The sequence below is a fragment of the Leptonychotes weddellii genome, chromosome 3 (assembly GCF_054177405.1).
Source record: "Leptonychotes weddellii isolate Sample4059 chromosome 3, ASM5417740v2, whole genome shotgun sequence".
Classification (NCBI taxonomy): domain Eukaryota; kingdom Metazoa; phylum Chordata; class Mammalia; order Carnivora; family Phocidae; genus Leptonychotes; species Leptonychotes weddellii.
In genome coordinates this window covers 60,134,866-60,150,251 of record NC_138371.1, presented here as the reverse complement: position 1 = coordinate 60,150,251, position 15,386 = coordinate 60,134,866, and the positions used below count along the sequence as shown (strand labels likewise).

The 15,386-nt window shown below is 41.5% G+C and overlaps 1 protein-coding gene across 1 annotated transcript in view; it reads left to right on the top strand.

Moving 5' to 3' along the window:
• The window catches only part of CSRNP3 (cysteine and serine rich nuclear protein 3), a 191,891-nt gene extending 176,542 nt beyond the window's left edge, over positions 1-15,349 (top strand). Inside the window, exons 6-7 of the mRNA XM_081814275.1 lie at positions 7,689-7,985; positions 10,065-15,349. Coding sequence (XP_081670401.1) covers positions 7,689-7,985; positions 10,065-11,141 — 1,374 coding nt within the window. The 3' untranslated portion in view covers positions 11,142-15,349. The remainder of the gene's footprint in view (positions 1-7,688; positions 7,986-10,064) is intronic.
• Positions 15,350-15,386: the final 37 nt, after the last annotated feature.

Sequence of the window (15,386 nt, the reverse complement as noted above, 5' to 3'; positions counted from 1 at the left end):
ACTAGATCAGTGGTTTTCTAGTTATGTTCCACGAGGTCGGGGCTCTATACCTTACTCCTGCTTTTATCTATTTTATATAGCTTGAGGTTCTGCACGGAGTCTAATTTGACAAATGGACATTCTCGCTTTAGTGACCTCAGTTATAACTCCAGTAGTCATGGCTCTCTTTCTTCAAATATTCAGAGACCATCTATTTAAATAATCCTTTCTAGAGTATTACCTAGAATTAGGTTTTATTTTAAACAATTCACTCCCATTTTGATCATCTTTTGATATCTTTCCCCATTGCGCTTCACACATATTAGACTGAACAACCATAGCTTCAAGCTTTTTCATTGCTCAAGAGCGTGAATGGCCTGGACCTGGAGATTCTTACATATAACAGCTGAGTACTATCTCACTGTCTCCCCACCTCTTTTTTATATGTTAAATCCTTACTAACATATCTGTTCTCCCGTTTCTGGTTTGAAGGTTTTCTCCTTGATAGAGATTGTGGAATCAGAATAGGAGCTAAATAATCCTTTGTGTCTTTGTCTCTACCCTTCCATTTCACTTGTCTATCATTTCCTTCTCCCTGCTGCTTCTATAACTTGCACGTATATTTTGTTGCCCTTACTGCACTGTATCACATTTATTTCATGGTCATCTCTCCACCAGGCTGGAAGCTCTTTAGATGGCAGAACTGTCATACATCTGTAAATCCTGTCACTTGTACAATAACTGGCAGTATAGTGATTAAGCATGCATTCATTCATTCACTCATTCATTTATTCAAAAATATTTATTAATCAATTACTATCGGACTGCAATTAACAAAGTTCTGGGGATACAGTGGTGAAAAAGACAGACTTGGTCTCTGTTCTCAATGCGTGCACATTATGTTGGGAGAAATATACATGAAGCTAAGCACCAAAAATAATATATTATTACAAAATTAGGCAGCATACTATGCTAATTAAATACAGGCCAGAGTAAATGAGTTGAAAGTCAGCTGGGAAAGTTCAACAGTGAACTTGGACCAGTTTCTTCTGCTGACATCTCCATTAGAAAGTCCGCCACCACATGCTCACAGAATAGGTGCCCAGAGAAATGTCATTTATCTTCAGCTTGCTTCCAGTTTTCTTCTGTTCTAAGCTCTTATTCTCTGTGTCTGAATCATATCTTTCATTTCTGAATGAGCTAAGTCTAAGGAAGCTTGTACTGCTCTCCTGTCTGCTCCCATAGCACTGGGATCGGCTCTTGGAATGTAGCTGCAACCATATCCTTTTTTCCCCCTTCTGTGTAGGGTTCTACTATTGCCCTAAGAATTCTTACTCTAAACTGCTCTTAAGAGCCTGGCTTTAGCTTTGAGGTCAAATAGACCTGAGTTTGATTCTCAGTACAATCACTAGCTAGACTTTGGCAAATTATCTTCTCAAGGCTCCAATTTTCTCAACAATTAAAAAATATTTCATAAGATTGTTGTACAAATTAGATGAGATAATTTATATAAAGTATAGAGCCCAGTGACTGGTTTTCAATATATGGTAGCCTGGGTCATTCTCAGCATCATTATCATCACTATAATAAGCAGTAATCAGTGTTTGTGGAATTGAATTATTTTCATATTCTGATTTCTTTCCACTGTCATTTTTACATGTGCTAATAACTTTGTAATAACCAGGAGACTTTATTACTAAGAATACCTTTTAACTGCTAAAAGGGAGTGTTTTTATTTTTGTTGGTTTTGGTCTTGTTTTTAGCATTTTAGTAAATCCACATTTATGGTGGAATTCATCCCCACATGACATGACATGGCAAAAAAAAAAAAAAAAAAAGGCAGGGGGTTGAATGCTGACTTTCATTTGAGCCCCCCTTGCCCTGTGCTTGACTAAAGCAGTCTGAGAATCATTCCACTGATTCTGACAGTAATGTATCCCATCCTTCAAGTGTATTTAGATGGGCAAAGGTTTTACTCTATTGGGCTTATGAACTATTTGTTCATACTTATCAGTACAAATCAGACAGATTTGCAAAATTAAGATGTTTGCATTCTATTTAAAGAAAGTTATAGTCCTTTCAATTGTAGAATGAGTCTGGACAAGTTTACACAGTGACTCAAGAACTAAGTCCCATCTTAATTATCATTCCTGGAACAAAGCAAGCAAAAGTACACACACACACACACACACACACACACGTCTTTGACCTTGATATTTTTCCATTATAATGTAAATAAATGCACACAAGTAGGATAAATCTAAAGATAAAGATCATTTAACCAAATCCTGATTTAGGTCATTACTTATCACCTCTGAGGTGACTAAGGCGGGGGAACAGAGGAACTACTCTCTAGGGGCCTACAATTTATTTACTTTTTGTTCTTTGCTTATGGACCAAGACAGGAAGTGATCCTGCACAAGTCCAGTCTTCTGAATAATTTCTAGGCCAATAAAACACCATGCTCTGTTCCATCTCAGACCTTTGAAACTATATTGTTGCTGAGTGTGGAACGCCTTATGCCCCCACTTGGTCATCTCACTGCTACTCCATCTTCAGAGTTTAGCTTAGATGTGGAAGTCTTCCTTCCTCACTCCACCACCAGCACCCCCAGGTGCCCTGTGTTCACTCTCAGCTAGAAAATCCCTATGAACTGGATAAAAATTACTAGATTCCTCATCTCTTTACTCCAATCCATTGAGATCAACACCTGTATCTTGTGCTCTGACATACCTAATGCTTAAATGCAAAGTAAGCACAAAGACTATTCAATATACTTTAATATATAAAAGCAGTGTATATATGTAATATCATGGCAATTAAGAGCACAAGCCGTGGAGTCAAATATCTAAGATTGTGACTTGGTGCCCACCCTTACTGCTTGAGATCTTGGACAAGTTATTTAGCACCCTGTGCCTCACTTTCCTCATCAGTAAAATGAGTATAATGATAGTATCTACCTGATGAGATTTTTGTGACGCTAAATGAGTTCATGCAAGTAAAGTGCTTAGAGCAGCGCCAGGCACGCAGAGTCAAAAACTGCTCTTATTAATATTGTTATAGGTATTTTTTTAAAGATTTTATTTATTTATTTGACAGAGAGAGACAGCGAGAGAGGGAACACAGGCAGGGGGAGTGGGAGAGGGAGAAGCAGGCTTCCCACGGAGCAGGGAACCCGATGCGGGGTTCGATCCCAAGACCCTGGGATCATGACCTGAGCCAAAGGCAGAAGCTTAATGACTGAGCCACCCAGGCGCCCCTCTTATTAATATTGTTAATCTCATCTCATATCTCTCCCACCTCCCTTTTATCCTCACCTCCAAGCTCTCTCTCTTTTTACACACACGTACACAGAAACAAAAGTATGTTTGAGGGCCAGCATTATTTGGTAGTTAGCCACAGTGTAATTAAACCACATTTTGGCAAGGTTTTTTTTAGCTCTTGGGAAGTCAATGTTACTTTGGGGAAAGAGCACTGAACTAGAAATGGTCCACGTCCCAGACTATCTTCTAAGGTATCTATCTCAAAAAGGAGCATTCCTTTGAATGTGCTCATTACTCTGTATGCATTTTTTTTTAATAAACAGAATAGATTTTTAGATACATTGTGTTTAATTACATGTAAGAGTTCCAGCACTGCATTGTCTACCATCAGAAACTTGGAACCTTGAGGTACAGGGAAAAGCATATTAAATAGGGGTCAGGGAATTAGGTATTATAAGTGTGTGTTGGAGAGGTCACAATTAATCTGGGCCTTATTACTGCATAAAATAAGGAGGCTGCATCTGATGAACTAAAGCCTGAAAATTCAATGGATCTATTTTGAGATAGAGAAAAGACATTTAAAGGTAACCCTCATATTGACAGAGAGAAATGTCATATATATGCAACGGAATCTTATCCAGCCATGAGAAATCCTGCCATCTGCGACAAATGGACGGACCTTGAGGGCATTATGCTAAGTGGAGCAACTCAAAGAAAGACAAATGTGGTATAATAGCACTTACATGTGGAACCTAAAAAAGCAGAACTCATAGAAATAGAGAGTAGAATAGTGGTTGCCAGGAGCTGGAAAGTAAGGGAAATGGGGAGATGCTGGTCAAAGGCTATAAACTTCTAGTTATAAGATGAATACGTTCTGTAGATCTCATGTACAGCATGGTGATTGTGGCTCACACTACTGTGTTACATACTTGAAAGTTGCCAAGAGAGTACATCTGAAATGGTCCCATCACAAAAAAGAAGTGGTAATTATGTGATACGATGGCAATATCAGCTAATGCTACAGTGGTGTTCATTATTCAATATATAAGTGTCTTAAATCGACACATACACCTTAAGCTTACACAATGTTCTAGGTCAATTATGTTTCAATAAAGTTGGGGGAGAGGGAGAGAAAGAAATGTACAAAATGAATATTCTTGTGAAAATGGGAGGTAGAGTAAAGAAGTCAGGAAATGTAGGTGAGGCAATCTTGAAGACTCTCTGGTTTCTTTGCTCCAGATCTTGAGAGCATGATGGACGTGAGTTGTGCCCCAAAATAGGGAGCTCACTGACTTTTTTCCCTATTGCTTTAATATGAGAAGATGCTTTTGAAAATAATCTATATAATGCTCCAATTTTAAAGAGCATTTAAACTTGGTAGGTTTGGCCTGGGTTTTAAAGGAGCAAATGGGCACAGACCACAGGAGGGGCTGGGGAGGTAGAGAGTATCTCTCAATGGCTACCACACCAGAAACTGTAAGGAAGGGGAGAAAAGGCAACTGACTAGGATGAACTCAAATATTTCCAATCTTCATTAGAAATGGCAGAGATGACGGGTGCTTGGGTGGCTCAGTCAGTTAAGCATCCGACTCTTGATTTTGGCTGAGGTCATGATCTCAGCGTCGTAAGATCTAGCCCCCCATGGTGCTCTGTGCTCAGCAGGGAGTATGCTTGGGATTCTCTCTCTCCCTTTGCCCCTCCCCCTGCTTTCACAAGCTCTCTCTCTCTCTCTCAAATAAAATAAATAAATTAAACTTAAAAAAAATTGAAATGACAAAGGTGATAGTGGGGAGGTGAGGAGAAAACCTTGCCAGATCACCTCAATGTTAACACGAGATTTTGAAATCTGGATTAGGGCCCCTGTGGGTTCCTAAACGAGAGTGAAAACAGTGTGTAGCTCTGTGTGAAGAGTTTTTAGATTCTTGATTGAATTTTTATCTTGAAATGAAATTGTTTATTGTAATTTAAATATGTGGGAATAAGAGGCGCATATTGTATTTCTAAGAGCACTTATATTTGGAATAAGCGTCATCTCTAATTTATTTGAGATAGCTTTTTTTTTAATTTTTAGATGCCAATTGCTAATTCATATTCCCCTAACAATTTTCACTGATATGTTAGCAGCCATTTATTTTTTAAAAAATCAGGCCCTGTTGATATAAAATGGAGGGTTTTTCATTGTTTTGTGATGTTACCGGTTGCACGAGGGAACATAAAGATAGAACACGGAGAGTAAGTAGGAAAGAAATATTAAAATGAATCATGCTCACCAAGTCCTGGGTGTTCTACATGACCTATGGAATCAGACCTTGACATGGCTCACACAGACAGGCCAAGAATTAATGAAAACAAATCTAAATGCCGCAAAGTGACAAGATGGGAAAGGTAATGCTTCCTATTTGTTAATGCAGCGTTACCTATCACAGAGGGTTGAGTATGTGCTAGATAATTACACACTTGAATTTCCTAGGAAATCAGATCTTCACAGATAGAAAGATGCTTATGCTTCTATTAGCATATAAGAATTAACAAAAATGAGGGCTCCTGGGTGGCTCAGTTGGTTAAGCGACTGCCTTCAGCTCAGGTCATGATCCCAGGGTCCTGGGATCGAGTCCCGCATCGGGCTCCCTGCTCTGCAGGGAGCCTGCTTCTCCCTCTCCCTCTCCCTCTGCTTGTGTTCCCTCTCTCGCTGTGTCTCTCTCTGTCAAATAAATAAATAAAATCTTTAAAAAAAAAAAAAGAATTAACAAAAATGATAACAGCTATCAATCAAAGTAACATCCTAGTAGTGGACATCACAGAAACGTGGAAACAGCTTAGCCAACATGGCATAAAGAAATGCCAACAAAGGAAATGCATTTGCAGATCCCACTGAGAAGCAAAACCCCATAAAGGGGAAGGCCCATTGTTGCAAGAACACAGGCTTAAGCTCTGAATTATTCAAAAAATATAATTTAGTGGCATTTGAAAATGCAGTTCAGAGGCCCTCTGTAATATATTTTACTATACACTTGCTACTGTATTGTTTCCTCTTCTTGAGGGTAAAGACCAGTCTTCTACTTGTTTTCCAGTGTATTCAGAGTTTTCCAGTTTGTGGTTTTTGGTCAATAATAAATATTTTTATCTGACTGTTGGACTTTCTCCTATGAAGATCAAAGGATGATGTCTGATGTCTGAGTATTTAACTGTGGAATAACTGAACTGTTGTTAAGATTAAAAAAAAAATAGCATGGGGGTGCCTGGGTGGCTCAGTCGGTTAAGCATCTGCCTTCGACTCAGGTCCTGATCTCGGGGTCCAGGGACCAAGCCCTACGTGGGGCTCCCTGCTCAGTGGGGAGTCTGCTTCTAGCTCTGCCTCTGCCTCTTCCCCCCCATCAAATAAATAAATTTTTAAAAGTGGCATGGTAATAATTACAAGTAATGAAGTTTATGAAGTAAAAAATTTAAAAATTAAAGAATCAAAATAGCTTCTACATTTAGAGTAAGCCCTTATGGCGTTTCTACATTTATTCCTGTGCTGCTTCTCAGGGTACGTTTCTCGCTCATATTCAGAGAAAATGTCTCTTTCTAAGTGCTTTTTTATGAAGGAAACATAATATGTGCTGGTCTAACAGTAAGAAGTGAAACACTGATTCAGGGTTTCCTGATGGATGAAATTAATTTAGAAAAGAAATATAAATAGAAGCAGAATAATTATGAGTAGATGAGACATAGCTGTCCACATGAGCTATGACGCAGAAGCTATTGCTTTGGGCACAGGTTCACGTGAAGTCCTTTGAGGGCTGAGTTTATTGTTTCGGTTGCCCGTTGGCAAGAGCCTGCCCACACTGCTCTCTGCTCCTTGTCTTTCTGATAGCACACTGACCTGACTGATTACTTCATGTCCAGCCCTCATTCTTGGAATGTCCTGTAGGGTAACCGTGTTTGTAATCCCAATAGCACAGTACAGGACGATGTTATTTCCTAGTTCACGGTTTTGCTGGCGCCCCAAAAGACAAAGTGGTTATTTCAAGGACATGTTTGCTGATTTAGGTGGCAGTGGCTTCCACTGAGATGCTATCACCTCTGAACAAGGACACATTTATTCCACCATCAGGGCTGCCCATCACGAACTGAGTCTAAAGATAGCTTTCCCTAATGGGCATCTGTAACCTTTGGCCTTTTTCACATTGCACTGGCTAAAAACTCTAACTCCTTACATTAGGAGGTTCAGAGTTCCAATGAAGTCTTCTGTTACCAGTGCATTTAAAAGCCTATCATTTTGATGCCTTCCTTTTTCTTTCCTGTGACTTCTCCAAAGAGAAAAATAAAAGGAAATAAGATGACCCACAAACACTCTGGATTATGGGGACATGATGTTTTATAATAGTTTTATTCTACCACGGGTAAAAGTAGGAACTTGAGACCCTGCCAATGCTAAGTGTATTTGCTGCTTCGTGTTTCCAGATGACCAAGAATGGCACAGTGGAATCTGAAGAAGCCAGCACTCTTACCGTGGATGACATTTCTGATGATGATATTGACTTAGACAACACAGAGGTAGACGAGTACTTCTTTCTACAACCCCTGCCGACGAAAAAAAGGAGAGCACTGCTGCGGGCCTCGGGGGTGAAAAAGATTGATGTAGAAGAAAAGCACGAGCTGCGCGCCATCCGCCTGTCGAGAGAGGACTGTGGCTGCGACTGCCGAGTATTCTGTGATCCAGAAACGTGTACCTGCAGCCTGGCAGGCATTAAGTGTCAGGTAAGGATCTGGATTTCAAGGACTCCCAAGAGGAGACCTCATACCCCCCACCCCCCACGTGACAGAGAAAGAAGTTGCTCCCATATAGGAAGAAACTTTGCAGCAAGGCACAACCTATGGCTCAAGAAGAGAGAAATACTAAGTCAGGGACATCTCTGGGTGTACATAATACGCTGATACAAATAAGATATGATGTTAGAGGCAATCCAAGCTGTAGCTTAGTCCATCAGAATTATTTCCTCTTGGATTCATTTATTGTACCAGCGTATTGTGGGTTTTTACAAGCACTCAGAGAGATCGTGACATCTCTGACACAGGAGTTTGTGTTTCCGGATCCATCGACCAGGTACAAAACAACGATAGGTGAGTGGTGGCACACACTGGTGGGAAAATGACAAGACTGGGACTTAAGAAAACGGAGTTCTACTCCTGGCTCTGCTTTCCACCAGCTGTGTGAAATTGGCAAGTCAGGTAAGCTTTCTGGGCTCAGTTTCCTTATCTCAAAAATGAGAGGGCTGTCCTGAACCGGTGGTTGGCAAACTGTGGTTCACGGGACAAATCTGGCTGCCATCCGTTTCTGTAAATAACATCTGAGCGAAGCCCAGCCATTTTGCGTCTCTTTGTTTGTCTGTTTTGGTGTCGTCTGTGACCGCTGTTGGTGCTTTTACAGCAGCAGTGGGTAGTTGCCAGGGACACTGTAGGGCCCACAAAACCTAAAATATTTCTTCTCTGGCCCTTTACCAAAAAAAAAAAGAAAGAAAGAAAGAAAAGGAAAAGGAAAGAAAGGAAGAGTTTACGAACCTGGGGACTAGATGATCCTCAAGTCCCCGTACGTCTGTATGATTTATGCTCCATGATTGGTTAGGTGTCATTATTTTATGAGGAAACTTGCCTTTTTTGATAAGGACAGCCACTCAGGCAGGCAAAAAAAAAAGAGGCTAGTTCTCATCTGCTAAACAGTTGCTTAAAGTGGATTAACAGAAAAGGGATTCATGAGTAAGAAAACAGTTACAGATCTGGCTCTGCCCCCTGCCGTTACTTTTTACTGAAACCAAGATGACTGTGCTGAATCTGCCTTCTCCTCTGTGACAGAGGACATTCCCTGCGCCGGGATAAGGTGGCAAGCGGGGCCGGTTCTTGGTGGGGGCCCGCGCTCTGGTCTGCATACAGCTTAATTGGTAGCAATTAGCAAAGGTCTTGGGAGGGCCCTTGGGTTGCCGAAAATTCCACCTACGATCACCTGAGCGACGAGTTCAGTCCCGTCACACTTGGTGAACCCAAACACTCTGCCGACAGAGCCCAATCGCTCTAATTCTAGGATGTCGGTGACATGAGCATCCCTCTCCCTCAAGAAGCTTATAGCCTCCTGGAGTGGGGAGGGGCAGCGGAGGGCCAGGACCTAAATGCATGGGTCCACCAGCCAGAGTCATAAATGGGCACAACGGTCCCAGCCCTGCAGGACACGTACATGCACCGTGGACCAGGGATCCAAACAAATGGAAGGAAAACCAAGGAGAACGAACTATCAGGCTACATGAGACTAAGTGGTGTCAATCTGGCCATGTCGGGCAGAAAAGTTCATTTTATAATAAGCCAAGAAGAGGGGGGTGGCTAGTATGGAAAATGTCCTCTAGATTAAAAATAGCAGGTAGGGATGGGGACAGTAAGTTTGTGTCGTTTAACATTGGGCATGTGAGGCCGCGTGCTGTGGGGGTGAAGGGAGCCCGGGGAAGGGAGAGACTTTGAAAAGACCGGAGCAAAAGTAATAGGCTGGGGAGAAAGGGGGGAGGGGAGAACGGAGAGAGAAGAAAGCATGGGGAGGGGTGTCCGTGAACTAAAATGCCACACTTAACAGCCGTGACTCATTTTTCTTTTGAATACAGGTTTTAAGCCCAGGCTGACGCTTAAGATGGTTACAGTCTTCCCTTGCCCTCTTCGTTTCTTTGCAGTATGATTATCATTGGTTCTGTCGCGAGTGGGATTAAGCGATGCCAGATTCAAAGGGGTTGCGGAGAGGTGCTGGAGTTGTCTTTGGTCTCTAAGAGTTCCACGGCGCTAATCTGTGTTCTTCCTTCCAAGGTGGATCGAATGTCTTTCCCATGCGGCTGCACTAAAGAAGGATGTAGTAACACAGCAGGTAGAATTGAATTTAATCCGATCCGTGTCCGGACTCACTTTTTGCACACGATCATGAAACTTGAACTGGAGAAAACCCGGGAGCAGCAGATCCCCACGCTGAACGGCTGCCATGGTGAGATAAGCGCTCACAGTAGCTCCATGGGCCCCGTCGCGCACTCGGTGGAGTATTCCATCGCAGACAATTTCGAGATTGAGACGGAGCCCCAGGCCGCCGTGCTGCACCTGCAGTCGGCAGAGGAATTAGACTGCCAAGGGGAGGAGGAAGAGGAGGAGGAGGAGGAGGAGGAGGACGGCAGCAGCTTCTGCAGCGGAGTCACCGATTCCAGCACGCAGAGCCTGGCGCCTAGTGAGTCAGATGAGGAGGAGGAAGAGGAGGAGGAGGAGGAAGAGGAGGAGGAGGAGGACGACGACGACGACGACGAGAAAGGGGACAGCTTCGTGGAAGGTTTGGGCACCCATGCGGAAGTCGTCCCGCTCCCTTCCGTCCTTTGTTACTCCGACGGCTCGGCCGTCCACGAAGGGCACGCGAAAAATGCTTCTTTTTATGCCAACTCTTCAACTCTGTATTACCAAATCGATAGCCACATTCCAGGAACGCCTAACCAGATCTCTGAGAGCTATTCGGAAAGAGATCCTGTGAAAACAGGTACCCTGTCGCTGGTGCCTTACACCATGACCCCGGAGCAGTTTGTTGACTATGCCCGGCAAGCTGAAGAGGCCTACGGCGCCCCCCACTACCCAGCCACCAACCCCTCTGTCATCGTTTGCTGCTCCTCTGCAGAAAGTGACAGCGGTGTGCCCTGCAATAGCTTATATCCCGAACCCAGGTCCAATCATCCTCAAGTGGAATTTCACTCATACTTGAAAGGCCCCTCCCAGGAAGGGTTTGTCTCCGCGTTGAATGGTGACAGTCGCATTTCAGAGCACCCTGCAGAAAATTCTTTGAGCCTGGCAGAAAAGAGCAGATTGCACGAAGAGTGCATCAAATCACCCGTGGTTGAGACCGTCCCCGTTTAGTAGCTCAAATGCTCCTAGGACCACCCCTTCTCTTACTGAAAGCCCTGTATTTCATTCGATTTCCTGGGCCCGTGGTTGTTTAAACTGAGGACCAAGAACACCCGGACTGCGGTGAATCTTCCAGACTGTATTTCGTTTTCTCCTTTCTAGCTACGTGAACTGTGGCGTTGCACAAATACGGTCTCTATGAGGATTTTAAAAGATTTCAGACTGTTTTGATAGAAAAATGCTAATTTTAAAAAAGCATAGCTCACAGTTGCCTACCTGTCAAACTGTGTGAAACCTGCCAAGCTGTGTAGATCAGAGCTCCAAGTTTTGGATTATCGGGCCTGTGCAAGATTGTTAACTGAGACTGGGAAGTAATAAGATTTAGAGTCCTAATTTTCGATAAATCTGAAGATGATGGTGACTTTTTAATGTAAAAGTAATTATTGTAAGAAAAAGATTTAATCGTTCCATGTGTATTTTATTTATGGTAGTTAGAAGTCACGTTTTGATGAAAATGAACAGCAGCATGTTCCTTTAAGCTGAAGACGCAGAGTTAGTACCACCGCGCATGCCCACATGGATTGCGTCTGGAATCCATTCGCGTTTTTATGATCATGACTGATCAGATTTGCAAATACTTTCTTAAGGGTGAAATAGGCCTATTTTTGCTATTTTGGACAAATAAATGAGTCTATATGTGCAGGTCCTTACACAGTTTTCTCTAAAGTTAAGAGTTAGGACAATCCTCTGGTGAGGGTCTAGTCATTGCCCTCCCTCAGCTGACTCCAGAGTTGGAGGCAGAAGGAATTGCCTTTCTTTTTTAAACAGCATCATCTTGGTTCTTAGCTTGGACAGCACCTTTAAACTCTACTCCCCTACATCCAAATGCACTTTAGTGCCCCTTCATGGTACCTTGTGAGGGGTGGGGACTGAGAACTCTTTGAGATGAAAAATTAAAAAAGAAATTTTTTTTAATCTGTAACTATTATAAAGTTCATATAATTAATATAGAGGAATCATCCAATGATACTTTATGAAGGAAAAATGACCTATTTTCCTTCGCCACTCTGAAGACCTAACTCGGTAAAAGCAGAGGAGGCAGAAGAAACCTGGAAGAGACACAACCTCAGCAACCAGCCTTTTCTACTGCGTGATCAATCCATCTCTACAAAATGAGTATATAAGGAGATTTCCTTTTAGTGACTAGCTGATTGAAGGGGGCCTTTACCCAAATACTCAACTAGGCCTTACTTTTCTGAAGCGTTTTGATTTCTCTTGCCTGGGACAATTAGCAAAACAGTCCAGAATGCGTTGAATACTTTCTAATTACCTCACGTTCTCTTATTAAAGGGGACAGATAGAAATTAAAACATGCACTCCCCACCTTTAGATTATCTGCACTTGGTTCGTCGGAGGACTTCTAAGATCCCGTTTTCCTGTACATTAATTTAGGTACCTAACTAGTGTGTTCTACCTTCCCCCTCCAATGCAATATGACTATGCTAAGTCTGTTTCATATTTTCAACCTTCTGTTGTTACAGCATTTCACATTTTATGCCTCTTTGAAATGTGGACATGCCTTGCTATTCAGTGACTGCATCGCTAATTTTTATGTCTTCTAGGCTTAGGTGTTTAGAAATATGGATATAAATATATGGTAGATCTCAATTCTTTAAAAAATACTATTTTATTTCATTGAACTTAAAAATGTTTGATCTCAAGAAAGTCCTCCAGTGGAAAAGATTCTACTAAAACTTGGTTTGGGGAAAACATGTCTCCTGGGCAGCTCCTTCCTCTCTGCGGTCAGTCCCACCCTATCTCCCCCCTCCAGGGGGCCAGATTTATAACTATTAATGTTAACATTAAAGGAGCTGTGGGTGTGTCCTTATTGAAGTAGCAGTAAGGAGGGCAGGCATGTGACTCTTGAATGATAAGCCCTTTGGGTTAATCAGATTGGGGTTTTTGCTCAAATCTCAATAGTATGTCTCACGTTGTCTACAAAGTTACACTTTTTAGTGCTTGGTTTCCAAAACTGTTTCCCTTACCAATACAATCTAAAGAGCGCAGGCCCAAAGAAAAATGACAAGAGGCTACTGTTCCTTCATTTAGGCATGGGAAAAAAACCACATGGGCCCTATTTGCTGGACCATTACAAGCCCTTGAAATATTTACTCGTGAAGCAGTCAGCATATTCTTGGAACACAGACGGTGGCGGGGGGAGAAGAGACTCTGGCTGGGGCAAAGTTGAAGGGTAGAACGTCAGTCCAGTTTCTGCAAGGATAGATACTTAATTTGGTTCAGCTTTGTATTCGCAAGAAGGTTGACGCCTACTTGTTTGTTTGGCTAGGTCTCTGTTTTGTAGCTTCATTTCCAAAAGGATGCTTAACCTAGAAACAGGCAAACAAAAAAAATCAGAGCTTTTTCCCCTGTCCATTTGGAGTTGAAAGTCACTGGGCACAGAAGGATTAACCTTCCAAGCATGAATTCCATTCCAAATTTTCATACACATAAACTAACCCCTAAACATCTCCCACAAACTACATACACAGATTACCTATTAACACACACACACACACACACACACACACATACACACGATGTATACTACACACTGGAGAATGACAGATTTTAGGCTATGGCCAATAATAAATACTGTATTTTTTCCCTACCCTAGGACAGGATGCCGTTTTATTATCAAAAAAGGTCTAGAAAAGAGGATAATTTGTAAAGCTATAGTTTGAAAATGTTGAGTCAAAGTTGCAAATAATATTAATGATGGATTCATTTCATTGTTACTTCCTTTCCCAGAAATGCTGAGAGAGCACAGTGTTCCATCTGACTTTTTTTTTCCTTTAATAGCCCTTCTATTCAACAAAAACTGCCCACATGCCAGGAGAGCGCTACAGTTTTTCTAAGCTTTTTAAAATGGGGATCAAGCTAGATGCGGCCGGTTGGGATACTTAAGATCTTTATACTGAGACACAGTGACACCTGACCTGCAGCTGTTGTATTGCCCCCATAGTATATCTAACCAAATTTCTGTCTTTTTCTGACACGTGGCTTTTTAGTCATTGACTGCCAGGCACAGCGTCGTGCTTTGGTCCCTGTTGTTTTAGCACCAGCCCTACACTTTTTATTGGGACTTAATTCCTAGTTATAATACAGACCAGATTGATTTGCAAATCAAGTGGCTGGAGCAGCTTGCATTTTCTTTGTCATTCTAGGTTTCCTTTGGGAGAAAGAAGAAGTCAACGAAAGAGATTTACTTAAGTTCCCCACCGCCCATCGTTTAATCATTGATTATTAAGACATAAGTAAAACGTGTTCGACTCATGTCTTTTGTTAGCTGAATAATATAGTTACTTTTTAAAAGTCAATCTTTTCTTTGTGATAAAACTATATTTTTCCCAGTGTACCAGCCACATATAAAATGTGAAATGAATATTATTCGAGTCATAAAATTTTCACAATCATTTATGGCCCAGCAATACCCTCCCCCCCACACACACACACAAAACTCTATGAATTACAGAAACACTCGCCACAAAATAATCAAGAAGCTAAGATATTATGTGATTATGTTCTTTATATTTTTACATTCTAACAGATGATATCCCAGCAAAATTCTGGTTTGGTTATCATTAAACAGGGAAATAGATCATGATTTATTTCCTATACATTGATATATCATTGGTTCTCTAATTAAACTTCTGATATTGTACAAGTTTATAATTCTTTGATCTTGATATTTAGAATTTACTAAGTATCAACTCTATCAACAAATATTTATAAAACACCTACCCTGTTAGAGGAAGTGTTCTAAGTGGGTAAAAAGAAGAGGTAAAACACTACACATTCTAAGGGATTGTGATGATGAAGAGGTACAGCATGAAATAATCAAGCCTCACTGTAATTCTTTTTTGTTGTTCTTTTTTTTTATTATGTTGTTAGTCACCATACAGTACATCATTAGTTTTTTTTATGTTATGTTAATCACCATACATTACATCATTAGTTTTTGATGTAGTGTTCCATGATTCATTGTTCGTGCACAACACCCAGTGCTCCATTCAGTACGTGCCCTCTTTAATACCCATCACCAGGCTAACCCATCCTCCCACCCCCCTCCCCTCTAGAACCCTCAGTTTGTTTCTCAGAGTCCATAGTCTCTCATGGTTCGTCTCCCCCTCCGATTTCCCCCCCTTCATTCTTCCCCTCCTGCTATCTTCTTCTTCTTCTTCTTTTTTTTTTAACATA